General features: G+C 40.5%; 3 protein-coding genes across 9 annotated transcripts in view; all 3 read right to left on the bottom strand.

The window, feature by feature from the left end:
* Nucleotides 1-12,396, bottom strand: part of rasa2 (RAS p21 protein activator 2) — a 31,522-nt gene extending 19,126 nt beyond the window's left edge. For 4 of the 5 annotated variants that reach the window (XM_026192271.1, XM_026192273.1, XM_026192272.1 and 1 more), the window contains exons 1-4: nt 11,481-12,396; nt 8,528-8,651; nt 1,161-1,264; nt 965-1,059 (exon numbers count right to left, since the gene is read on the bottom strand). In XM_026192271.1, coding sequence (XP_026048056.1) covers nt 965-1,059; nt 1,161-1,264; nt 8,528-8,651; nt 11,481-11,538 — 381 coding nt within the window. In that variant the 5' untranslated portion in view covers nt 11,539-12,396. The remainder of the gene's footprint in view (nt 1-964; nt 1,060-1,160; nt 1,265-8,527; nt 8,652-11,480) is intronic. The other variant, XM_026192275.1, reaches the window with a different exon arrangement.
* Nucleotides 12,397-12,413: 17 nt separating this feature from the next.
* zbtb38 (zinc finger and BTB domain containing 38) lies at nt 12,414-25,766 on the bottom strand. 2 transcript variants are annotated; one of them, XM_026192269.1, is made up of 3 exons: nt 25,138-25,766; nt 24,325-24,590; nt 12,414-18,084 (listed from the first exon to the last, which is right to left on the bottom strand). In XM_026192269.1, exon 3 carries the CDS (start codon nt 18,082-18,084, stop codon nt 14,428-14,430), a length of 3,657 nt encoding a protein of 1,218 aa, XP_026048054.1. In that variant the 5' UTR covers nt 24,325-24,590; nt 25,138-25,766; the 3' UTR covers nt 12,414-14,427. The 2 variants fall into 2 exon arrangements, with proteins under 2 accessions (XP_026048054.1, XP_026048055.1); XM_026192270.1 differs by lacking the exons at nt 24,325-24,590; nt 25,138-25,766 and adding an exon at nt 20,736-24,318.
* A 27-nt stretch (nt 25,767-25,793) lies between these two features.
* fbxo36a (F-box protein 36a) lies at nt 25,794-27,038 on the bottom strand. 2 transcript variants are annotated; one of them, XM_026192276.1, is made up of 4 exons: nt 26,919-27,038; nt 26,512-26,620; nt 26,188-26,372; nt 25,794-26,063 (listed from the first exon to the last, which is right to left on the bottom strand). In XM_026192276.1, exons 1-4 carry the CDS (start codon nt 27,036-27,038, stop codon nt 25,917-25,919), a joined length of 561 nt encoding a protein of 186 aa, XP_026048061.1. In that variant the 3' UTR covers nt 25,794-25,916. The 2 variants fall into 2 exon arrangements, with proteins under 2 accessions (XP_026048061.1, XP_026048062.1); XM_026192277.1 differs by having other exon boundaries at nt 26,200-26,372.
* Between the last annotated feature and the right edge of the window lie 12 nt (nt 27,039-27,050).

Raw genomic sequence — 27,050 nt, 5'->3', positions numbered from 1 at the left:
AGAAGTGGTAGTGTGCTATAGTTTCACCCAATACAAGCACGCCACAAAAACTATCTGATCAAAGATAGTGATGTACAGTTGAAACAGAGCAGCCCACATATATGCCCTATATGTGACAGAAACTAGAACTGCACTCATGAAAAAAAAAAAAATGATAAAAATAAAATGCTGGAAAACAAAAAATGTAAGACGATGGACCGAAAACACCTGATAAGTCGATCAAGTATTTTAGCCCAGGATCATTTTTAGCAACAGCTTTCTCCTCGTGTGCATGCATTCTTAATTATACATCATATAAATGTGCAGGAGAAGACTTGAAATTACTCTTTTCAAAGTGTGCTTACATTTCAAATACAAATTTTAAGACTTTTAGTCTAAATCATGAAGATGGCTAGAACAAAACAAGTGGGGGGGAAATAGTATCAGTTATGGAAGCAATTATATTTTTCTGGTGGTGTTGGTTAAAAAGCTTCTTGCTGTCTATTAAACAGGTTAAATGTGCAGTTAGACAAATGTCTTTACTTCTGTGCCACAAACATTGCCTTTTTTCAGCTGCCATCGTGCGATGACATTAAGAGTCTGTCACTAATAAACTGGACACTTGCGTATTGCTTTTCTATTTCCATGCAAAAAGACTCGGACAGTGTGTTCTTTGGATGGTGACAGTCCGGATGTTAGTGAGAAGAGTTGAGTTTGTAAGGTTATTAAGCCTTATTTTGACATGGAAATGATCTTATCTGCATGCAAATTTCTGACTACGTGCGAGCAGATTTCCTGCTCGCTATGTTGGGGTACTGTGAGCTGTAAAAGACTATCATCATTAACTGTGCTGTGCTGATGACCAAGCGAGTGGAACTTTATGCAGTACGAGTAACCTTGCAGTAAAAAAAAAAAAGGGGCAAGGGTCAAATACAGCAGGGTCAAATTTTTACATTTGTGAGTCATCAGCTTTCCTAGAAATTACCTGGACTTCTGAATTAGGATCTACTGTTTGAAGGCTAAACCAGTTCTCCTTCCCACTGTATTTACATAGGTCATCCTTCCGGATGGACACCTTGCCTAAAAGAGAAAGCAACACAAACCCACACACACACGTTAAAAATCAACACATTCATCGAGATGAGAAAATATACTTGCTTGTCCTCTTAAATGTTACTCACCAACAGGTAGGTCCCTTTGGAAAACACTCTTGGCATAAACATAGAAGGATAAACACTGAAATGGGCGTGGGATCTCAAAGTAGAAGTCCTCTCCGTAGAAAGGGCTGTAAAAGGGAGAGGTCTAAATTAGCTAACAAGGTTATCTCTTTTGGTAGAAAAGGGAACAAGCGAGAATGAGTATAGTCAGTGGTCAAAGGTTCTACTGTGAGGTAAACTGACCTGCAATGCACCATTTCAATATTTATTTGACAGGAATTACAAAACGCAGAAGTATTTTGTAACAAATAAATAAAATTAAGTACTGTTTCTATGCAAGTAGCAGCCTGATGATCAGTTAATCAAATGCACTTGATTAAATGATCATCAGCAAGTGTGAGCACCTCTATGTAAGCAGACGTACTTGAACATTCAGGTGTGTGTATACACAATGCCAAGAATGAGAGACATCAGCAACTGTCTCAAAGCAACTGTTACTTCTCTTCCACAATCTGGGAAGGGTTACAAGACCATCATTCTGCCATTTAAAAGATCATTTCTCACTGTGGAAACCATAAAAGGCAGTTGCCAGTCTTCCTAGGAGTGGACATTTGGGCAAATTCACCTTAAGAACAGACTGTGCGATGCTCACAGACTGCAAAAAACCAAAGAGCTACATGTCAGACTCTACAGTTCTTAGGCAACAGGACAAATGCTACAGTTTGTGACAGTACAATTTGGAAAAAGAATGAACAAGTATAGCTTATTTGGAAAGATTTTCATTGGAAAGACGAGAAGATGGTGGCAAGGTTTGCAAAACTACATTGGCACGCATGGTGAAAACACAGCATATCAGCGTTAACACCTCACAGCAACTGTCAAGCATGGTGGAGGAGGGCTAATGATTGCAGCTTGTTTTACAGCTACAGGTCACTGGGTCAACCATGAACTCCTCTGTATACTAAAGTATTCCAGAGTCAAATGTGAGACCATCAGACAGCGAGAGCTTGGTTGATTCTGATTCAAACTTCTTGATTAATCCCAGATGAAATAATGTCGTGAAACTGGGTTGTGCAACAGGACAATGATCCAAGCACAGCAGCAGATGCGCAGTAGAAATGCTGAAAAAGAAAAGAATCGAGGTGTTGCAATGGCCCAGGCAGAGTCCAGACCTCAACCCGGATGAAACAGAGCTGTGCATAAACGAATGCCCACAAACCTCAATGAACTGAAGCAACAGCGTAAAGAGAGGGTGCAATCGTTTTCTGTAAGACAGATAAAGTCATACAGAAAATGATGACTTCAACGTACTGCTAAAAGTGGTTCTAGAAGCTACTGAATCATAGAGTGTACTTAGTGTTTTTCCCACTCACACCGTTTCTGCATTTTAGCTTAGGTTTTGTTAGGTATCCGTTTGTGTAACAGGTCATGTTTTCTAGTTGACTTTAGGTTGCATTTACCCAATTTGAAGACCTGCCAAGCACCAGATTATTTTTTATTATGCCCTGATATGCAAAATCTAAGAATTTAAAGGGGATGCATTTTCTTTTTTCTATGGCTGAAACTGTTTGTGTTTCACTTTTCAGTCTAAAAATCTCTCACTTATGCAATTCTTGCCATTATGGGTGTCAACTCAAAATAACTAAAGACAACTTTGATATCACTGTGAACGCAGAAATGTTCCACATTAAAACAAGACCAAACATTCAAAACCTGATAGTTGCTATAGGACCAAAGCTGACTTGCACAGCTGCACTGGTAAATGTGACAACAGGCTGATCTATTGACTTCTGGGTATTGTTAATGTTTACTACGTCACACATCAGTGGCAATGCATTAGTAAACCCAGAGGGTATACTTTGATCGACAAAGAGTTAGCGGCATGAATGGACATAAAAATAACGAGTCAGCACTTTGGAACAATTTCAAATCTGCTAACTGCTGTAGTAGCTTATGTTTTACTTATGATTTATTGACAAACAGCAGTCAACTACAGTTGACGACTTTCCCTTTCTTCCATTTCCTGTTTGTTAAGTTGGTTTTAAAGCTTTTATTGCACATTATCATTGCATCAGCATCATTTTATATATCGCCCATCTGCTCGGTGGTTGTGGGGAGGGGGACGCTAAAATAGAACAGAGGATGAGATAAAGAAAAAAAATAAATACTGTCACCATGAATGACAGAAGGAAAAAAAAAGCAGTAGAGACTTTTATGCTGAGCTTTTATTAAATGGGCACCAATAGGTTGGTTAATAATGTAAAAAACAGTTTTTACTTGCATCCATTTGTCACGTACAGTCTAAAAATTGCAGCTTTATTGATTTTTATACTGTATTTGATTCATACTTCATACAATCATGGAGTGAAAAATAAAATAAAAACGGCAAATTGGTGCATTCCTAGTTATTAATATTGTATTTTACTCACCAACAATGTAGATGTGGTGATTATTACGTTTATTCCTCTACAGAATAAATCTCTTTATCTAGCAAGTGTGCATGTGTGTGCCGTGGAAACATGGTTGGGGTTATTTTTCCATGTTAAGTAGTAATTTTAATAATGGGCAATTATTGAGTACATGTAACATTGTAACAGGACATAAGCGTAATAATAATATCACATGACTGTCATAAACACCGCCAGAATTTGTTAAAATACTGGGAAATGAACTGGTTGAGCAGAAGGTGGACGACACAGGGTGCCCTTATGACTCATCGTGACTGAGGGGAATGTTCTTGATATCTTGTAGGTTTAAATCTGTCACTTTTACCAGTTTTCTTCTGATTTCCTGAACATACAGTGTAACTTTATTAAGAAAAATCAAAATCTATGTATTTTTTCCCTCTTGCATTATATTCCTGTGTCTTCCATAAATTACATTTTAAAAATTAAATGCAAAAACTGTGACAAGTAAGCTATAAGAGTAAAATGCAAAGAGCTAAAATGCAAAAATGTGAATAGCTGAGATCACAGAACAATGTGTTACATTGTCATGTTACATTGTTACAATGTTACATTTAGATACAATTCTGCATGTATGCCCAATGCTGCAACCAGAGAAATGCAGTACTGTGCAAAAGTCTTGAGCCAGCCCTCATTTCTTCTAAATTTCTGTTTCCAAGCTGCCAGACTTTCTCAAATATTTTTTTTTTTTAATGGTCTTGAGAATTAATTTTCCAGGTTCTCTGACGATGTTTCAGAGCTTTTCTTTGGACATTAGCTGCTTTTTCACAAATTTTCAGTCTAGTCCTCCTTCCTGATGACTTTCAGAGGAATGTTTTTATGTTTATAAACCTACTTAACACTGACCTATGAATCATAACCTACTCACGACTTATATAAAAAGGCACCTAACTCAAGGAATGAACCAGTGCTGTGTCTACACATCACAGACAACTTGAACAAACCAGTTTTAAATTGTATCTTTAGGCACTCTGTTACTGGCAGTCCGTTACAAAACAAATAATTTGTTCTCATTTCTTTAGTTGCGTCTACAGAAAAATACCAAAAGACAACACAGTTTAACTTAAAAAGTATTTTTGAATCAAAAAGGTGATTCCCACAGAGCTATTAGCTGAAAATTTAGCACATCTTGTTATGATGTTGAAAAAAATTTGAGGAATCTCAACAAGTGGAAGACAAAAGAAGAAGTGGCACGCCTTAAACAAAACAAAAAAACAACATCTAGAACAGACGACCAGCATCTGAAATCCATGTCTTTAAGAATTAGGAAGGGACCATGTCAAAATTGATGGAATTATTAACTTAGAAAAGTTCCATCAAATGTAAACCACCATTCAATATCATATAGAAAGCATCTCATTGGCACCAGTTTTATTTTTCATCGTGACAATGATCCCAAACGCCCTGGCAATGCAGTAATAGCATACCTGGACAGAAAAAACACACAGTGGGACAATATCAGTCATGGATTGTCTCCAAAGAGCAAAGTGGGATCATCTTGACAGAACAGAGCAAGTCAGCCAATATCCAAAGAAGAGCTTTGAATGTCCTTCAGGAAGCCTGGAAAACTATTCCTGAAGACTGCTTAAATTATAAGAAAGCTGCCTAAGAGAGTTGAAAAATAAAGGTGGTCATACCAAAGATTGTACAATTCTAACAAGCTTGAAAGTCAAACAATTTTTTTGCCTTATTGTATTTCAATGCATGTTTGCACATTTCAGTAAAACGCTGCACCCATTTCCTATTTTCCTAGCAAAATATAAAGAAATGAAGGGTGGCTCCGGACCTCTGCACAATACTGTGTTCTGCAATAGTCATCCAATTACAAAATGCCAAGTACACCCTGTAGAGCTTTGTAGCACACTGCTGGGATATCACACAGACAACATATTCACTCTTACAGTCAAATGCCTTATTCACCACAGGATTGACTGCCCCTTAGAAACTGGGGGATGGAGAGAAGGTCAGAATATCTCTGCCACTCAGCTGCCTCGTGACCAAGACTTTGAGCCAAACAGCTAGCAGACTGTAGGTTAAACGCTACCTTAATATGTGCTGCCTGCCCACCTGTCCCTAAACAGACTGAACAGTACTTGGCTAGATAAACTGTCCACATGTTCAAGTAAAAAAATGCAGTCCTTCTCTTTTAGATTTACTGAGATTGAAGCCGACAATGCTTGAGAAAAAAAACAAAAAAAACGTAATAGCGCACTAATTGACAGCCGGCATTTCAGAATCAGAATCAGAATCAGAAAGGGTTTTATTGCCAAATGTTGAGCGGGTTTACAACATTAGGAAATTGCTGCGGTGCTTCAGTGCAAACATACTGTTATAAATACTGTTATAAATTAAGCTTAAATAGACATGAAAATAAAAATGAGAATAAGAATTAAAAGTGCTAAGTAGATAGATATATACATGGGTGCAGGTGGTGATCAGTGCCAAACATGGAATGATGCAGTGAACACAGCGTAGGGTCATGTGTTAGTGGTGGGAACAGTCATACGGTTATTGTTCATGTGTTCAACAGCAGAGGGGAAGAAACTGTTCTTATGGCGAGAGGTTCTGGTGCGAATGGACCGGAGCCTCCTGCCTGAGGGGAGCAGGTCAAAGTGTATTTAGTGTATTCAGTAGATATACACTTGCTTTAGGTATAGATAGGCCAATTATAAACACATTGTAAATAAGTAGCTCTCGAAAGTGTGTGTAGAGCTTGTTGGTGTATTTATGACTTAATAAATTAAATTTACAATGATATTTCCTCATTAAAAAAAGAAACTGAAAATAAGACTTGTAAACAATCACATATGTATCAATATTTATTAATGTGTAGCTCTTTAATCTGTCCGCCTCTATAAAGTAGGAATCTTTTCACCTACCCATACCAGCTGTCATAGGACTTAGACGCAGGATACACAATGGACACGTTGCCAGTCTTTCATAGGGCTAGCATGGGCTTACATTCTCAGTCACTTTAGCCACTTTCAAAATTGGACTGTGGGAGGAAGCCGGAGTACCAAGAAAAGCCAGGCACACACAGGGAGAACATGCAAATGCCACACAGTCCATTAATGCATCTTGAATGATGTAATCTTTCTCAACACTTCCACCTTGGGCTTGGCCAGCCAATCCAATTTACACCCACATATCTTCTTTAACATCAGAGAACTATTTACCGTAACCCACCCATACACCCACTTGTCTCTGCTGTCATCCTAGTTTCCAAGTAAAGTGAGAAAGCCAATTGACCACAAAAGGGAGCAATCATAGTTATTAAAACCCGAAGGCTGGAGCACATACACACCAGGCATGAGTCAAACAGAACGCATACCCATATAGATTAAGATGCGATAAATAGTGGACTTGTGCAGCTGAGAGTGACAGAGGAAAAAGCCTCTAAAACTGTTGTTGAACTGCACTAAAAAAAAACCAGGACAAAGAGGAAAAAAAAAAAAGAACAGTTATGAAATGCCTAAAGAGGGCAGGACTATGTTTAAAGTTAAATGTGCAGCAATATAGAAAAAAACCCTTAAAGGTTTCATAATATCCACACCTTTCTCTGAACTGGCTGTGAACATGTAACTATGGCATAATGTCTCATTTCACTCAGAATCACACAACATTTCCCAGCTCAAAGGGAACCGAACACACACACACAGCTCTGAGTCATGTTTCAACAGCTTCTAAGTATTCGAAAGACTGCATTTCATCCATGAAAGACAGTATGACTCTGTCCATATAAAATCTGATCAAAAGGAGATTTTTTATTTTATGAAATTATTTTTTAAAACAAACAAAAAAAAGAAAAACTTAAAATATGAAAACACAAGTAACAGCAGCCAAATGTAATGTTCTTAATGACTCTAGACATGCAAAGTAAGCAGTCTAAACTTTTACCCCACAAATAAATGCCTAGTATTTGTACACGTGGCTCGTACTCACCAATAAATTCAAGACAGCATAGCTGAATAATTAAAATTGGCTCCAAAACATAAGTCTAAATATTATCTTAATAATCATTTTAAGGACAAATATCCTGGTGTAAAACACTGACTTAAAACAAAGACATTTACCAGACTGAAAAAGATGAAAAGTCAACCAGGACGTATTCAATATCTAATGATACACAGCAGCTGGAGAAGAGCTTTTTTTATTTGATGGAAAGGATTTTTATACTGCACATAATGAACCAAAGAAAGATTTTTTTTCTACGTTAAAATGTTTACAGTGAGGCGGAAACACCAAAACTAAAATACTAAACCCGAAACAGATAATGTTTGGATTTCTTGAATAGCCAGCATTACTTGTAAAAGAAAGGCATTGTTTTCTCAAGAAAAAGTTGACATTTTGAAGTGTTGCAATGATCAGGAAACATAACTTTCTTTTATAGGTGACAAGTCTATCAATGTGTGTGAGTAAGAATAGATTTTTCACACCTTTCACATCTACCATTTCACATATTTTTATTGGCCTTCCACAAAATCTGTGATGCAGCTACTGTGATCTCTTTCAATTCTACGTTTATATTAATAAAGGTTTAATAAATATCTATAATGATTTAATGACACCGTGGACTAGAAAAAAAAAAGCTGATCTGTACTCTACATCAGTGCAAAGACAAAAAATCTGCACAGTCTATCAGAAAAAGTCTCCTAAGTTCCTTTAGCTGCATCTAGTCAACTTAATGTTTAGCCATCTCCCACCTCGGCGTTCACGCAGCCATAATGATTATGTAGTTGCATTTAACTGAAGCCTACATGTGTAACTAATATTTATGAAACTAATACAAGTAATGTTTAACCTAATCACAATATGATAGCACAGTAACAGGTGCCAAACTGCAACCCTAACTGAAACAGAGAAGACAAAAAGGCATTGGGATTTGCAGCTGTAATCAGCATATTAGTACAAGATTATCCTGCTTACCAGACGCTCTTGTCAAACACCTTAGTGCGGAACACCTCCTCTTGATCCAGACTTATGGTGCAAAAAGTACAGAGATCCCTTTGTCGATTTGGACCCGAGACAGAACCCAGGTTTTTAGCTTCACCTGCAGCAAACAGAACATCATTAGCATCCTAGCATTATAGCAAAAATATTTTTTTTAAAAATAAATAAATTTTAAAAAAAGCTGTCTTCAACACAAGTAGCAATATCAGTAATATTTCTTCACCTCTGTAGCTCTTTTGGTTTACAATTGTATATCAGAATTTTAGTGATAAGTCCATGTATGTGCTAATATAATTAAGCTTAAGGTTTGGACCTCTAAATAATACATCTTCAGTCTGATAATTAATAATAAGCTTTTAATTTTGCAGCTACTTCTACTAACAAGCAAAAAAATCGTTATGTTTACATTAAAGTGATTTGATTTGCTCGACTTAGCACACAGGAATCCTAAATTAATAGAAGATTTATGATTGCAGTCGTTTTCAGCACACTTTTAAAATTCTGCTTTGATGTTCATCATCCCCTGTTCATTCGGGGGACACAGACTCCTGCCAGTTGCCAGGGTAGGCTGCAGAGCGGATGTAGCTGAAGTAGACTTGATGCTCAAATGTGGTTAAAAACATGAAACATCGACTTCCTCAGCAGAACCAATGGTGACAGCACAGCGCTGATTCACAAATGACAAACACCTTTGTAACACACTACTTCCATATCATTGCAGGCAGGCTCAGATTACATATCATGGAGTTTTAGTACAACATATCTAAACAATTCACAAAAGCTGCGCCACATAGGGTAAAGCTGATTTCCAGTACAGCTAATTGTTACCAAAAATACAGCACTATAAATAACTTCACAATCTAACATATTTAGGCCATTTACTGGATTAGAGGGGTCATGATGGTCTAAATTAGCCCTCTAGCTGCTGACCGGTACCCTAAGCCCAGGTAGGGACCTAATTAAGAAAAGCTGCCAGTGAGATCAGCTTTTTAACAAGTTATTAATAGCGGTTTGTGTCTAATCTTAGGAATGGCCAGTGAAAAGGGTCAAGCTGTCACTAAACTTGGACCAGGATGTCGTGGTGGGAGTAGGGCACAGAAGCACATATGCAAAAGAAGAAAAAAAAAGACAAACACATAAGGCATCACTTGATCCATCTTTGCCCTTTCATAGCATTTTCACTACAACAGAAGTGCGTCTCCCTGTGGAAAGAAACCACGACCTAAAGGGTGCGTAAGCCCTAGGACCTTTAATATGAGAATCAAACAAGGACACAGATGAAAGTACACTGGAAATTTTTTTGTCACAATAAACACATCTTCACACAATGCCACCTCCACTGAAGTAGGCTAAAGGAAAAAGGACAAAGTGTGAACGAGGAAGAATGGAGTTTCGCAAGACTGCAAAGTGAGTTACATGCCATGATAGTTCCTCTATTTTGTTCTGCTTACTGTTTTTTCATTAATTCATAGTAGTGAAACTGACATTTGTCTTCCTATTGTGTTCCTAGCAATACAAGCATTACATGGTAGCTGGCCTATACTCGTCTTACAGTAAATACACACCATTTCACCCATTACTCATGAGTGCCTACTATCAATTTGGAAACTGAAAACGTATCACGAGTGGCTATTAAAAAGAATGAACACACGATATAATTTCAGTAATACAGCAGTAATAAATATTGCTCTCATTAAATACAAATGCATTCATTTAACCAGTCGGTTAAATTTCATGTGATTAATAGAAGCAGTGCCACACACAAACCGAAACCTGAAGACGGAGACAGGATGGTGGGGAAGCGGATGAAGGCTAATGAATGGGTATTAACACTGAAAATAAGCAAATCTACTGCGCCATATGCAGTACCCTGTTATCTAAAACCAAAAACTTGCAATGAAGGAATCTACTCGTGTAACGTTTAAAACATTAAAAAAGGTGGTTAAAACGCTCGTAGAGAGAAGCCGTAGAAAACAAAACGATAAATCCATCAGGCAGATACCCCCACACAGGAGCTGACCCGCGAGGAGAGGACACCGAGGCTCTGCTGAGGTATTTTACTTTAAAGTCGGGATTTCCAGTTTGGACGTTTGACAAAAACGGGATGATTGTGGCATTTAAGTAACTACGATGTTATTTTTATTTATTTTTTAAGGAACAAGCATCTGTTTTTCAATCAGTAATTTAGTGGCACTTGATGACACGATAATCTTTTTTTATGACGATAGCCTCCACATGCATTTCAAACCGCAGAAATGGCTTCAAGAAACCGGTTTATTTTTTATTTTAACGCCAATAAACAATACTGGATTTATTAGCAAAAATAAGTTAGTGGTTCCCAGTTAAGTTAAGGTTGGTGTCCGGCTAAAAATGAGCAACTAACGTGAAACTTTAAAGGGTTGAGCAGCCACTGCTTTGCTGCCTTTCAATCCGATGTGCGTTTAAAGTCTGTGCTGTAGCTGGAAATAACGTTATTGCCGTCTAATATTTAGCATTAGAGTTGCCTGACTGGTAGATGCCCGCAGTGAGAATAGCTGAATGGGCTCCTAGCTTGGTGACGACTGACTGAAGAGGCTGGTGGTAGTAGCTAGCCCGACGCTGATTTAACTTGGCTTCAAGCTGCCAAAAAAAATAATACGAATAAAAATAAGAGTCACAGTTTCAAAATAGGCTCGGGGGTATTAAATGGTGGCGGCGAGGCTCTGCGCGATGAATGAATGCATTCACAACAAGCTAGTAGCCTCTACTAGCATGCTAGGCTAGCTTGACGTTAGGCACCAGCCAGCAGACGAACCAGCTCGCCTGTCTCTGCCTTCACTCAGTCGACTGTTGATAGCACACCGCACCCCTCCCGGTCTCCGTCTCACAGCTCTCGACCTCCTTCCCCCCCTCACACTGTGCGAGACTCTCAAAACGTCGGTTCACTTACATATTTTACCCCGCAGGCTCTGTAAAATCCGTATCTTAGCGTCGTCGTCTTCCGCCATGGTCAGAGCTGACTTTTGTCGCTGCTCCGGTGCATTCAGAGCTGGTTTATCATATCCGTTTATGAATGCAGGCAGAGTGGAGAAAAAGCCAGTCCCACTATAGCGTCACGTCAAGTCCCGCACACGCTCCAGCCTTGAAATGTTTGGAGCTTCCTCTAAAGTCGAGCTTCCTTTGGCTGGCGCAGCAGTGTGATTAGTAGGAGTTTTAAAAGGAATTTAAGGTCCCCCTCTCTCTCTGTGAGTGTTTGGTGTCATTCATTATGCAACCATAACGCTTTCGGATAACACGATAATAGTTTGACTTGTGGCACTAGCTTAGCTTAGCTTGGCTAATCTCGGACGCCAGCGCTTTAAGTTAACCCTGTACGCTTTATGCACGCTTTTAGATTTCAGACAGATAAAGGTGTCACCGGGTATGAATGAGTTAGCTACCTCTGCCCCGGATAAAAACTCATTTCTCGGGGCCACACACTGACTAAAACACTTTATTTTGAAAGCATTAACCAGAGGAAAGCTGCACACTAAATGATTGCACCAAAACATAAAAATGTCCGCGAACGTCACAGCTGCTTTATGAGTGTATTACTGAGCAAATATTTATTCGAGTTTGTGGGTGTGTCATACCTGGTTTGCATTTATTTATTTTCAGCAAAACAGGTAGATGAAAAAAATGTAATATTATACACTCTGGTTTTATTATCTTCTGTGTGGATTACAAGATACTGTAAGATACACAGTTCAGTGTGCATTTCACAGCTGTTTGTTTTTTTTGTCGTTTTATTCTCTTCCCCTTTCAAGGTGGTGTAGCTTTTTTGGTTGGGTGTCATCGTCAGATGGTAGTAGCATGGAGCCTGAAAAGCTGTCAGGTATGCGGTTTCTAAACAGCACATGCTGCATATGCTCACTACACATATACAGTTATTATAACATCGGAACCCAAGTGTTTTCCTTTGTTAATTTTGCACATGGAGTTCACCTCAGAGGGGTGTGGCAGTAGTTTCCCAGCTGCACAGGAGATTAAGATTCAAAGTAAAATACTTTGTGTATTTTTTAATATAATAATTCAGGAGTGGCCATGTATGTAAATTTTCTGTCTCCAAATAACATAAAAAATGCCTTTGTGATGTATGATACTCAAACAGAAAATATATAAGATTACTAATGATCATATTTAGATATACTAGATTTAGCTCATATTTATTTTAATGACCACAGTACTCAGTGTAGCTTTTGGGCAATATAGTGAGCCCTCTTCACCTGAACACTGGAGCTATTCCTAGATATAATCTTTCTTTCTTTCCTTTCATAGTATAGTGGTTTACACATTTGCTAGGCAGATCCCTGGTTCTGTCCCGAGGGGAGACACAAGTCCCTGTGGGGTTCTGCCAGGAAGGGCATCCGGTGTAAGAAAAAAATAAAACAAATTGCCAAATCAAACATGCTGAGCTACCAGCTGTAGCGACCCCTTGTGAACAAGGGAGCAGCTGAAGGTAGCTCACATACTTTGTCTTTCTTCCATCTTAATTTATAAATGTAAATACTTCTAACTTACGTTTGTAATCCCTATTCAGGACACATAACTCCACAATATTTAGTTATGCTCTTATATAATATGATGTTATAATTTGACCCTGCATGAGTAAAATCCGGTCTATTTCCAAAGCCGTATGCAGCAATACTTACATATTTAAAAATGAAAAGAAAAATCTGATCTGGAGTCACATCGCTGCCATCACGATTTGCTGCTTTTCCCTCATTAAAGTTTACGGCAGGACAGGCTGCCTCAATGTTACTATTGGTGTGTTCAACAGTGCCTTATACCTGAAAATGAAGAAAGGAATTTCTTTTACACATCTGGAAATTGTGTCTTGAGCCTAAACTCTTAAAAACAGATGCAGTTTGTGTGGAAGAAAACAGGGAATTAACTTTTCAGATGGTGTGCAGGTCCCCGAGGACCCATGAGGAGTGCACAACCATCTCGTGGCTTGATGGAAGAAGGCTTTGCACCAATAAGCCTGCTTAAATCCTTCTGCCTAAAAACATCCACCACACTTAAACACTATGTTTTTCTAGCTCCTCAGTTATAATTAGTTTCACCAAGTTTTAACATTTAGGCGTAGATTATGCTATGAAACAATGGTGAAGCCTTTATTATAGTTTTGGCCAAAGCAGGACAGGATGTAACAGTTTAGAATATCCAACAGTATTTATTTAAATAATTTTACATGTTTTATACATATTAAACACACAAAAGTATTAAGTTTAATCTCAGTGGTGCAATGAGTTAATTCAAAAATTGAAATTACATCAGTGGTGCTTCAAATTGAAATCGACTTATCCAAAGTATTAAATGAACAAATTAGCATAGTCTACCTATAAAGTGCAACTCGCCATGTCCAGCTAGCTGACAGGGAGATTCAGAAAGGTGACAGTCAGAAAATTCATATGGTTTTCTCCAGGCTTAGAAAAGTGAAGACTAGACGGATTTTACATATTTTCCAACACTTTGTCTCTCTGCTTTGATATTGCACATCGTTTTGAAGAAATATCACCAGTAGTTGTATTTATTTATTTTGTTTCCATGAGCTTTCTGTCATGTCACTGAGTCTACCTTACATGCATAGACAATGGACAAAATACAGTCTGTGTCAAGAGGTCCTATATTATGCAAGAAACAAAAAAAAAACTTGAACAAAAGCTTACTGAGTCTGGTTTAGGAGGGAAGAGATTACATGGATAATTAGATCATCATGTTTACTGTTTGCTGTCCCTTCAAACACTCTAAGCTGCAAATACAACATTGCAAATCCTATGTTCCCTAACCAAATTGCTTTTTTTTTTCTTTTCTCCTTAATCTTCCCTGTAGCTGGTTGCAGTCCTCATGGACCTTTAAAAAAACGGCTCCTCTTTGCACACCCATTTCTCTGGCTTGTGCATGGAAATGTGGGCACCTCTAGAATCAGAGTCATTTCTTCTAAAGAGTTCACTGTGACTGTTCGTTCTTGGTCCCGTCACAGCGTCCGTGTTGCTGTCACTGTCTCTGTCGCACGCTTGCCTTTTTGAAACCAGGTGACTTGAATGCTGTGTGTTTAACCTCTTTTTTGGTATTTTGTGTTTCAGCTTTGAGGCTGCAAGGGAAAACAGTGGGTCAGTGCAAGGTGATAACGGGCTTTTAATGCTGGAATATGACACATCTTGATGGAGAGTCGTTAAGTCAGTTTTCTCCTCAGTTTTAGGCTGATTCTCATCAACGGAAAAATGTTCCCCTTCCACTCTTTCATGTTTTATGTTCGTCGCCCCGTGATTGTCACTGTCCTCTGTTTTGACGGTTGCCTGTCTGTTGGCTTCGCTCTGGTGTGCAGAGTATTTCGAACACGGTGCGAAGTCGTCAAAAGTGTAGCCCTCCTCGTTCGCTTCCTTGTGTTTTTTCTCGTGGCTTCTCTTCGTGGCGAGGTAGAGAAAGCGCTGGGGACAGAAGGAGCAGCGGTACCTTTTCTCTCGGTTGGGGCTCTGGGGTGTGTTATCGAAGCAGGAGCCATTTTCCATACAGCTGCTGCAGATGTAATCGCGGCCGGCGGGCGCCTCACTGGGGGGGCCTTGTTTACCGCAGGTTCGACAGAAACAGGGGTGAGAGCCAATGACATGAGCCCTCAGACCGGTCTCCGTGATAAAAGAGCTGTCACAGATCTCACAGTTGTACGTGGCCCTTGGGCTGCAGTTCTTGCCAACGCTGTGCTTCACCCTCGTGCTGCTCACCGACACGCTCTCTTCTCTCAGCCAACTGCTTCTTTCCAGGTGGGCCTCGCTAGCAGCAGTTTTATCTACTGATGTTTCAGAAAAATGGTGAAACATGGCTTTTCTGTGCTTATATCTGAGCTTCTTCCTTTTCTTTTTAGCTTTATAGGAATAGTAGGGGCGCCAGAGCTTATCTGCTCCCTCGCAATCAGACGGGTCATCGCATGCCTCTGGCTCTCTGGTGGCAGCAACTTCTGGTCTGAAGCGGAGCCTGGGACTCTCTGAGTCTTCCCTTGTTAGAGGGCACTGGCTTGGGCTCTGCTCCACACTCAGTTCTCGAATTCTCCTTTTTTTCCTGGGAAAAAGTTTCGATCCTTTGATTTGGCGTCGGATAATGGCTTCGTTGCCAATTTTGACTGTTATCTGACACAGCGGCATGGCATCGCTGTCAAAAGATGGACCTGGGCATGCTGGTTTAGCGATGTATGTTTCTGTTTTTGCCCCCAATGTTTTATCACACAACAAATTCTCTGTGTGCGATTGAAGGATCTCCTTGGTCATGTCCTCGACTCTTTTGGCAGAAGCTGACAGCTCACCTAGCTTTTTAACAGTGTTCAAGGACTTTAAGAAGGGCATATTATGACTCATGTGCTCTGAGTTAATTAACGGAGATGGATTATCTTTGTAACCTGCAGGAGATTCTGCATGGGGTTGCACAGAAGAGGAACCGTCATAGCTAAAGAAGGGTGGACCTCTGTTTTCTGCCTCTTTTCTTGTGGCCCCTCGAATTTCCACCTCACTGTTTAGATTTTGGTCGCCATCCTGGTCACATGGCTTGTCAAAGCTGATGCGAGGCATGACAGGTGAAATCATCTTTGTCGTTGCCATGAACGTCAGAGGGAATGAAGCAGTGTCAGAGTGGCTGTTGAGACCATTTTCTTCAATTTGAGGGATAACAGAGTTACTGTCTGTTGCAGACTGATCACCTCCTTCAGCTCTCTCTGAATACGTGTGACTGTACGTCTTGTATTGTCTTTTTCTAAACTTCATGGGTAGAAGCCTGTAGAGTTTGAGAGGATAAATGTTGGATTTTAGCCCACCGTTTGCAGACTTTTTCTTAACAGACAGACTGGGATCAATGCCATGAAAGGACTTCTGATGGTTCTTCAGGATATAGTATGTCATGAATGTCTCCAGGCAGAAAATGCACTGGTAGCGGCGTTCACCTGTGTGCCAGATTTCATGCTTAGTGCGATACTCTGCCAGGGCAAATACTTTGTTACAGTAATGACAGGGGTAGGCCCTCTGCCAGGAATGTACATTCTCATGCCGCTTTAGACTGGATAGGGTGACGTAAACCCGTTTACACACACTACAGCTATATCTCCTCTGACCACCATATATCTTCATTGGCTTCTCATCGTGTGGAGGCTCTGATTGGTCCACTTGAAGGGGCTCTGGGGTGTGAGGGCTTGGTAGGTCGGTGGGAGGAGGCTGGGATATGTTGGTTTCCATTTCTGATCCGTCATCGGAATGGTGATCCACCTCTTTGGTTGAGCTATCCCTGGCATCTAGTTTAGGTGGGCCTCTCAAAGCCTTAGGACAGACCTGCTCATGGTTGCGCAGACGTTTGAGGTGTATAAACTTCCTGTGGCAAAACTTGCAAAACAAATGACTAACAAAACGCTTTTTATGTACCTCTGAGTGAATGGTGAGAAGAGCTTTATTTGTGAATATCTCCGGACAGTGCTCACAGCCATAGATTGATATACTGTCCTCTGTCTGAGGGGAAAGTGTTGGCGGACCCAGCTCCATTGGAGCTGTGTCTGTGGCCATAGGTGGCCCTGTGTCTATGCTTTTTTCTGCCTCAGAAAAAAGCGGAGGCGGGGTCATAACTGTGGCAGGTGTTGCAGTAGCACCGTCAGTAAATGTGGGGGTCACTGTATTTGGTTTGTCGGTTTCTGGTTCGGCTGGTGTCGGAAGCATGCTTTTACCCAAAATGCTTCTCAGCTTGTGCCGCTTTTTAAGCGGTCCTATATTCCTGTAAATGAGTTGCTTTGGCTGTGGTACAGCTGGCTTACAGACCTTCTTGCTGTCACACTGACTGCTATCTTTGCCTTCAGTGGATTTGCATACTGCATATGAGTGCTCGGAGAGGGCGTGGGTAGTCTCATTGTTCCCGCTGAAGCAGGATGTTGTAGAACAACTTGATGGGAGCTGACCCAAGTCGGGTGACTGCCTCTCTCTGTTTGCTTGATCCAGAGGGGTGAAAGGATTGTTTCCAGGACACACTTCAGTGATTGAGAAGGCATTGGTGATGCGTGGTCCTCTGCTGCTGTCTACCTCCTCAAGCCCAAGAGGTGCTTTCTTTATTTTTTCAGACACCGGGGCAGTGCAAGAATCTGCTGGTTTAACACATTCATCCTGTCTCTCTTGTTCTGCGAGCTTCTCCAAAAAAGCAATTCCGAGTCTTTTTCCAGCTGCTACGACACCCTTGGTGTCCTCTGCATCAGATGATGTCACCTTCGAGCAGTATATGAAGTTGAGGATACAGGCAAACACTTCAGACTTAAGGTCCATCAGCTCCAGCACTTGGCTGGAGTTCCATGGCTCAGAAGTCGTCAGAGCGTTCCTGAAGTACCCACTGCAGGCTGCCAGTATGTTCTTGTGGGCCCGAAACTTTACATCCTCCACCACAATGGTAACATCACAGAAGAGGCCCTGTAAACGCTGTTCATTAAGCTTGCTAAGCACAGTTTGAGGGTGAGCGTTATCCATCAGGTTGTGAGGGCATGGAGACACCACAGTCATCTAAACATAGGACGAGAAATAATCACATTAGAGTTTTGCGAAACAGAGAATCTGAATTCCAAAAGAAGACTCAGGAGTGAAGTGTGTACATGTATTATTTGAAGCTATCAAGCTCTTTGTGTGATTTAACACTAGATGGCAGTAATGTCCTGGCACATGAGCTCTAATGTCAACAAGCTGGTGAACACTTCTGACTCAAGAAACTATATTTTCACTTGCATTTTGCATAAAATGTAATTTTCTAACAATTCAAAAATGGCTTACACAATGACTTTAATGCAAACTGTAGGCTCATTGAAATATCAGACCTATAAACTGTGGCTGAATTGTCTTAAGACTGTGTTGCTCTCTGAAATCACTTCTGCTTAATCCCAGATGTGCTTCTCGTCTGTAGAAGAGCTCTTTAATCTCACATTTTTAAAAGTTAATCTCCCTTTTTATGTCGGGCACACATAACTGTTAATGCACTTTGTTATTTCAGGCTGTAAATCATTAGACGGTGCAGCAATAGGGAGGGTGTGAGTAATTACTTCAAGGAATGGAAATTTGAGCTTTAAGTGACAACTGTAAGCTACTACAGCAAAGGCTGCAGAGGAGCTGCTTTGTGGCTTATAGTTTGTACTAGAAAGTGCTCTGGTGGGAGTGTGTCACGCAACCGCATAGAAGTACTGCGAGCGAGCATTTTTATTCAAAGGCTGCGTTTAAATATGAGCTAAAACCAAAAATTTGGCGGAATGGCTGCAGTTAAAAAAAATCCTGAATCTATAATGACCTAATGGTTGACAGCTGGTGCACCTGGCATTCTCAAACAGTCGGCCCTTTTTGTTTTTAGTTGTAATTAATGATGAATAAATTGAATGGTAATCCAGTCAGTGTGATGCCACAGCGGTGCACAACACAAAGACCAGTTGTACAGTCATCATGACTGCCTGTTGTTTTTGGTTTGTTTTGCTTTGGTTTTAAAGTTAATATATGAATGTTACCCATAGAGTTATGAGTCATATGCTCCCATTTTGTTTTTCAGTTTGTTGTGCAGGCACCAAAGGTTGCTTTTAATTCCCAACTATTCATCAATACCTCGTTTAAGGGCAACTAACATAAACAATGCTATGAAAAGCTTATTTATTGCATGTGTTAGTATATAAAATTGATAATGCATTGATAACAGTAATGCAGTAGTTACTCTTGAGGAAATGCCTTTCAGTTTCCGCATACTGGAGCTAATGGCGGCCTTGATTGTACAGACTGGTATTTTTGAACGCTGCCAATCCAGCGTTTATGGATTAATTTGATTCTGATAATGACTTAACGCGATCTGCAATCTGCAAACCCTAGATGAAGTTAATTCTGACTTTGAAAGAGGATGACGGGTTAACTGTGGCCTACTCATATAGAGTCAGGGATGAGTTGTTACTGAGGCATTTAGCATGTGTTACACAGTGCGCTGACTGTATCTGCTAAAGCACACTCAGCTTACACTTGCAAGTGCTGAATCATCACGCCTTTTGCAAGTCAAGCTCAGAGGTCACCACTTTACATTGATGCTATTTTCATCTTTGTGGCTGCATTGAAAGTCGCGCAGTGATGATTGTACAAATTAGCATTAGATCCTTTTTTTTAGGAGTTTAATATGTTTTTATCTACACGCCAGCCATCTTTATCGGTTAGCTCTGTTTTAAATTCACAGTTCAGTTTGATATCTGATATTGTGTCACGTTTTGTTAATGTCTGCCAGTGGTGCGCACCATTTGGCAGCCTGCTGTTGTGAACGACCGGTATTCTTTACTCCCGGGACTGCAGGTGATTTATCACCGAAGGTATTTTTTGTTTACGTTTTGTTTTGTTTTTGAATTCTCGTGCAACAAATATGGCCGCCAGTCTTTAAAGCATCCCAGACTGATGAAACACAGCCACCCTGCTGCCGTCTTTCTCAGACAGGCCTCTGTTGTCATGGCAACATGCTATGGCGCAGCTCTTATTGGGATTCAGCTGGATGGCAAGTGACTGTATTAGCCGTCCGAGTATTCGGTCCCCTCTCTCTCCCACAAACAAGCTGCCCTCTCTGAGAACCTGCACCGCGCAGCAATCTGCAGAGCAATCGAGGTTTGCCTTTGTCTCGGCTTGAATGTACTTTGTGTCTGTGTATTGGTCTGTGTGTCTTTGTCTGCAGCAAAAAAAAATGGACTTTCTCACCTAGCGCAAGTGATGTGCCACGCATTTGTTTTAATTTCGTACTTTGTGCTTCATCAGAAGCGTTTCATCCTTTCCTCTGCATCGTTATTCTACTTCACCGCATTCATTTTTTCCACATTTTGTATGAGTTTTCTCGGATTTATTCCCACCACATGCTGAGCGGAAATTAGAATTTCTCATCAGGGCTTATGAATTTGCCACACCCCAACTTTAGTTTACCTTCAAAGACAAAGTGAAATTATTTTTGTTACATCTGTAATGAAAAAGTCCCCACACACTAAACCACAAACCAAGAAATGACAGTACAGCATACAGACAGCATTGTCAATCAAAGAGCGAAATATCAAAGCAAAAGACACTTCACTCATCTGTGCGAAGCGAACTTCCGCAAATAAAAATTAAAAACCCCAAACAAAAAAAGAGAAAGAAAAACGGTTAAAAAATCATGCAAAACATACCTTAGTAAATCAGAGAAAGTGATGCAGGGCGAACAGGAAGCAGTGTCATGCAGTATCCCTTTTCTACAGCCCCGTGTATACCAAACTATACATGAAAAACAGTTTCGTGAGACCAAGGCGAAAGTAGTTTTCTTTTTCTATGATGGTCGCTGAACAGTGGTGTTGTCAGAAGCAGAGCTTTTTCTGACGTCTTTCTTCCTCTCCCTCCCTCTCTGTATGAAGATGACTCCGGCTCCAACGTCCTTCGCCTCTATCCATGCAGCCCAAGTCCTGGGCTAGATCTGCCCTGCCCTCCTCTGGCTGTCCCTCTTCTGTCCTGCTACAAGCTATAGGAATAACTCACGGTTTAAGCAGCGTGTAGCTAAATCGGACTATTGGTCTGCTTTTGTGCTGGCTGGGCAACTGAAGCTTTCGTTCTGGAGCCACTGAGCAGGAAGCGGCAACTTTTATTAAGCATGGCAGAGGGTTGTAGGGAGAGCGGAGAGATGCAGGGTGCTACATCACACACCAGCTCTGTACTCGAATGCACCGCCAGAGAAAACGCTGAGCTGCATTGCTATTAGCAGCATAGAGTGAAGGGTTCCTCTGCTGTACAGCAGACGATCTATTAAATCTCCCCAGCACCGCACCAGCGGGATCTCGATGCAGCTCGATGTTGACCAAAAATGCATGACATAAAATCATCTCCAGCCCACTTAGAAAGAGCATGCACCTTAAATGCATGACGCTACACTATGTCTGTCTTTGCCAGTGCAGCAATACATTACACCAAAGGTTTTCGTCTGTGCTTACGCAGTCACTGTGGTTAGGTAATGCACAAGCTAAGAGAAGATGGCACTGTCCTATTTGTGTAGCTTTGTTAGTCAGCGGACAGATGTTCATCAATGCTTTTTCTCACAGTTGCATCGAGCATGCAAACCGGATGCAAAGCTAAGAGAGAGTCCCGCTTTCAGCGGAGACTCTGCTTATACCTACATAGAAGCTGCTGATTGATGCACCGGCAGCAGATGCGTCAGCAATGCAGACGAGGAGGGGGAGGGGAGGAAGCTAAACACGACATGGCTCTGTGAGCTTCTCACTAGCCTCTAAGGACGGAAGCACTGTTTTATTTACGTGGCTGAGAGTGGAGTCATATGACTGTGCCCTCCTCATCCTGACTGAGATCCACTTTAACAAACAGCAAGCATCAAAGCTTTCATTTTTATGGCACTATTTAGTTCAAAAGACAGAAATGAGGCAGGTGCTGTATCACCATGCATGCACTTACTCATCGCCCTGAAGGGGGGAATGTTTTCTTCATTAAGTGTTTGTGCTTTCCACACTTAAAAGACCGAACTTTAAAATCTTAACAGCCGTGACTGCTGCCCCCTTTTTTGTGTTTGCTGTATGACATTAATTTGGTTTGATGAATGCACACAATAGCCACCATTTCTGGGTGGCGTGGCACGCAGCCCTCCGCTCATCGCTGTTCAGTTTTCTTTTCAAATATCATCATCTACATATCTGCTTGTGTGAACTTACAGTGTAAAGCAACAAAAAGACAGATTAAACATATTTTTACTGTAGCAGCAAACATTAAAACGTGGATTAGTTGTTTGATTCAGAGTAAAAATTAGAAAAGCAGTCAGTTTGAGAGTGACAGCGGAATGATGATGTTTTCTTTTAACCTTTGTAAAGCAAAGAAAGTAAAGTTTATGTATATGAAGACACAAACTGCCTGACACCAAAAGGAAAAAAAAAACCCCTAAATGATAGTGGTATTGGTTGGACACTTTAGTTCATGCTTGGATCAGACTGATCCTTTAAGGCTTTTGAACAATGCTTTGTGGTGAAAACGCCATAATTACAGCGTGTGTTACTGTAAAGTTTACTTTGTATTCTCTGGTCTGACTCTCAGCAGAGTCAGCCTACAGGTTCGTTTGACCTTCATCATGCAGCGTCAAACTATCCGCCCATTCTGTGAGAAGTTCTTATCTACTCGCTCTCACGCATGTGAATGAGAGAACCCTGCTTTGGTGGGAAGAAGTTAATTTGTGTGCATGGATGCATTTAAATCTGCATTTAAATAAGTCTACACAGTAACCTTGTTTTGCTTTGATTGTCTGTGCCTTACACCGTACAGTAAAACTACTACATGTCAAAGTAACCTTTAAACAGAATAAGGTGGTCACAAAAACACGTGTACAAAAAATGAAAATGAAATAAAGTTAACGGTTTGCGGAGGCTGCTCTTGGAAAGCACCAGAGTGTAATGAAAAAGCGGTAAAAATGATTTCACTTTCATTTGGCATCATTTCTGGGAGGGAAGGTGGTTTAATACATTTGTTTTTAGACTCTCACCACTACTTAAGCCTTCTTCTGGACTAAGAAAGCTAGGAGCGTTTAATCCGGCCCATAACGTGCTAAAACTGGAGTAATCATCGCTACCATGAAGGCATTTTTTGCATCACTGTAGTGTATCAGTAAGTCCCCATACTGAGAGTAAGAAATAACTTGATGATAAAAAGATGGAGATTAGAATGGCTAGACATTTATTGCTTTATAACAAATTAAACCTAATCCATGTAGACCATTTAGGTTATTGTTTGCCACCATCTTTTTCAATAGACACGTGTGATTCCACTGTGTGCAGAAACCATTAAGAGCTCTTTTTCAGTAAGCTGCATTTAATTAATATTTATAGACTGCAAGATATTGAAAAGAGGAAGAACAGCATCAATTTCTTACTGGTCAGACAAGTTTATAAGCTTTTTTAAATAAGCTTATCGAGATTTGCATGTCACAAAGTGGGCGGTACATCAAACAGATAATTTTTGATCACGATTGCCTTGAACTGTCAAGACATATATACATATATGTATTTATATTTTCCTTCCTGGTATGACATCTCTGTCCAATCATAGCAGCCACCTGTTGTTTTAGTTAGCGCCTGTGTGGTTCTCGAATTCACAGCAAAGAGATATTAGACGTCAAATTAAAACCCTGGTTTCAGTATATATTAGTAGTTTGTGTCTAATTTCAGGTTTTCTCCTCCGTAAAACCTGACAGCAGATTCTGATGCTGGAAAAACGAATCATTTCTTATTTATGAGAAAAAGCCCATTTTGTGGTCTTCTTATTGTTTTAACCTAAATAATAACTCATCTGTATGAACAGCCTAGATACCCTTATTAGGGTTTTTTTTTTAAATTTATTGCTTGGCACAATTGCTTTGGGATTTACGAGGTTAGGTCTCAAGCTAAAGCTTAAAGAGGCCTGCAAATTATAAGAAAGAAAATAACTGTCCTAACTGGAAGTTCTGTGCTCATATTGGTATTTTGTAAACATAACCCTGACATTACAGCTAGGATGTGTTTAAAACCATAGGACAAAGTTAACAGGCCTCTTCGCCTCTGATGCTCAGTGAGCTCAGCTGCGGCCTGCAGGGACGCTCTTCGGGGAAAAGGCTGAGAGGAAAAGACTGCAGCAGAAGGCTGAGTAGGCCTCATTCTCATTCTCAAAGCATTCACACTCTTTCGCATACAAAGACATTCATCCCTTGGACAACTTATGTTGCTGCTGCAACAAGCACTCGTACTTTGAGATGCCTACCAAAACGTTTGTGTGGAAGGTCTTGCCGGGCCTGTCCCTTCGCTGTGGAAGCCTCTCTGGTGTTTGTTTAGAAGGAGGAGAGCGACTACCCAGCTCCCATTCTTCCTCTAGCCCGGATCAGGTCATTACCACTTTCCCTTCGTCACTGCCGTCTGTGGACTATGGCTCTGGCAGAGGTTCCCGGTTCCTGCTGTGCGAAGTTGCCTTCTGGAGGCTGCTGCTACTGCTGCGTCACTCCCGCTGCATCACTGACCCACAAAGAGGAACTGAGAAGGAGGGGTGGTGTTGTGAATGTGTGCAGTAAATGGATAAGCATGAAAAAACCCACACAGCCCTACACCAAGTCAGTAATCAAATGGATGTGGCTGATGTCTCTGTGCCTCAGAGTGAGGCCTAGCTGTTGCTGTGGTATTTGGGAAGTGGGTCTGGGAGACAGATTCTTTATTGTTACGTAATGAATATTTTTCCTAGACCAGACTCAGCTGAGAAGGCGGTGTCAGGGGCTAATAATAGGTCATGGTACCCACCATTCAGGGCTGTATGCTGTCATGTCAGATCACTCCAGCACACAGCTATCATTTGGCCACAGAAATATTTGATATTGCAGGAAGGCGCGGTCATTTATGTTAAACTACCTGCAGTTTAACACGTGTTCTACTTTTTGTTATAACACAAGGGCTTACTTAGGTTTTGTTTCTTTTTTTGGCATTCTTACATGACAGTAGGACTGTATTATGTTATTCTTTTAAAATTTACTATAACATGCCAGCTCTGATTCTAAAGTACCTGTAAACAGAGAAAAACAGTGCATACCTTTGTCTTATGTTACTGTAGCTTGCTGGTACAGGTTTCAGGAGAGGTAGGTAGGACTGCTGTGTCAGATGTCCTTACACACGTATATGTACAAGCTTTTAATCCAGAATAAGTAAGTTGGAGTCTTTTAGGCCTTGATATGGTAACCAGAACTACAGCACTTGTTTTGCACACGTTACCTTTACATACTTGATTTCCCTCCTCCTCCTCCTGTCATCTGACTCATTTTGACGTTTTTATTGTGACATTGCTCCCTCTGCTGGCTGCTTCAGTGATCCCACAGAAAGCCAGGCTGCCTTGTGTATGCAAAGACAGCGGAGGCCGGTTGAGGGCTTTCAGCAGAGGGCGCAGCCAGCAGTTCACCAGCAAATGTAAACAGGAAGTATGACATGATGTCAGCAGGACTTCAGTTGCTTATGTATTTTTCTGTAAGTTTGTTTACATTTTAATTTCACCAGGTTGTCATCCAGACATGAAGTGCCAATTTAATGTCATTTACAAGGAATCTTACACAACGCACACTCTTTGAAACAAAACAAAACTTGCAAGCAAGAGTTTCCTTTGTAATGCAAAAGTAGTGACTTCCTTTGGAGAATATTCACAACATTTTTACACACACACACACACACACACACACACACACACACACACACACACACACACACACACACACAAAAGCCCTCATTCATTACTGAAGTCTTTTTTAGTTTGCTAATGAGCCAGTGTGATTTTACTTGTTTTGCAACAATAATAAAAGGGTTTGTTTTTGAATATATATTTTACTGCTGTTTTTTATCATCACTGTTGTGGAAAAAAGTTAGAAAGGTGCTCTTCCAGCCCATGGCACTGGCTATGTCCTCAATGTCCCTGTTAAACCCAGTGCAGTTCCTCACAGTCTGCTCCCAAAACTTCTCAGAGCTGAAGAGCTGGTACAATCCGGTTAGAGCACAGCACAACATACACGTGAACACAAATGAATTTGAACACAAGAAAAAAACAATAGACACTAAAGCATTATTTCTGTATCATCGAACAAATCCAGTACTTTACCGTTGTCCTCACCGTTTTGAATCTGCGTGACGTCTGTGCCAGCAGTGCCGTGTCTTTCAGCTCGAGGCAGTACATGATTCGGAGCATGATGTCATCAGGTAAACGCTCCAGGTAATCAAACTTTCCTTGGCACAGTGCTGCTGTGTAATCCAGGATCCTTTGCCCAAAAACAGCACCGACTTCATCTGCAGATGATAAGTCGACAAACACAGCCCTTTCTATGTCAAATTATAAACCCAAACAAGATTCAGAAATAGGTTAGAAAAGAATATTATCAAGAACTTCATGGAAGTGGGAGTGATGATTTCGATGAAGAAAACTTACACTGTAGAGTTTTATCATTTTGGAAGTCCTGATGAGATGTCTTCTGCTGATTTGGGGGAAGACCTCTGCATTCAAGTCGCAAAGAAATCCTCCATGAGGTTAGTATTACCTAAATTTAGAGGGGAAAAACAAAGATGGGACTTCAAGACTTTAATCCAGGAGACTCTCTTGAAGTAGTGACTACAAGATGCCGATATGCTACTGGAACAGGGCAAATGATTTTACTAAAACATATTGCTATTAGCTTGTTATTTGTTAAGCATAAATATTAGAAAATAGTAGCAAAGCCATATTTAAAGCTAAATAACAACGTGAAAATTAAGCTAGCCTCAAATAGAGGGATTGTTTTTATAAGCACGCTTTATACAGTTACTCCTCGAAAGTCTGTTATATAAATAATACATAACCTCGTTTTTGGTAATGACAAGTTGAAAAAAATCCTTTTGAGGCGGCGGACCCTGACCACTAATTTCAAACAGTCTATCCCCAAGCAAAGACGCCATTTTGGACGCAAAAAATGTTGCCATGACAACTAAAAA

This window comes from Astatotilapia calliptera, chromosome 14, assembly GCF_900246225.1.
Source record: "Astatotilapia calliptera chromosome 14, fAstCal1.2, whole genome shotgun sequence".
Classification (NCBI taxonomy): domain Eukaryota; kingdom Metazoa; phylum Chordata; class Actinopteri; order Cichliformes; family Cichlidae; genus Astatotilapia; species Astatotilapia calliptera.
Note: the sequence above shows the minus strand (reverse complement) of the source record. Positions and strands in the feature narration are given on the sequence as shown.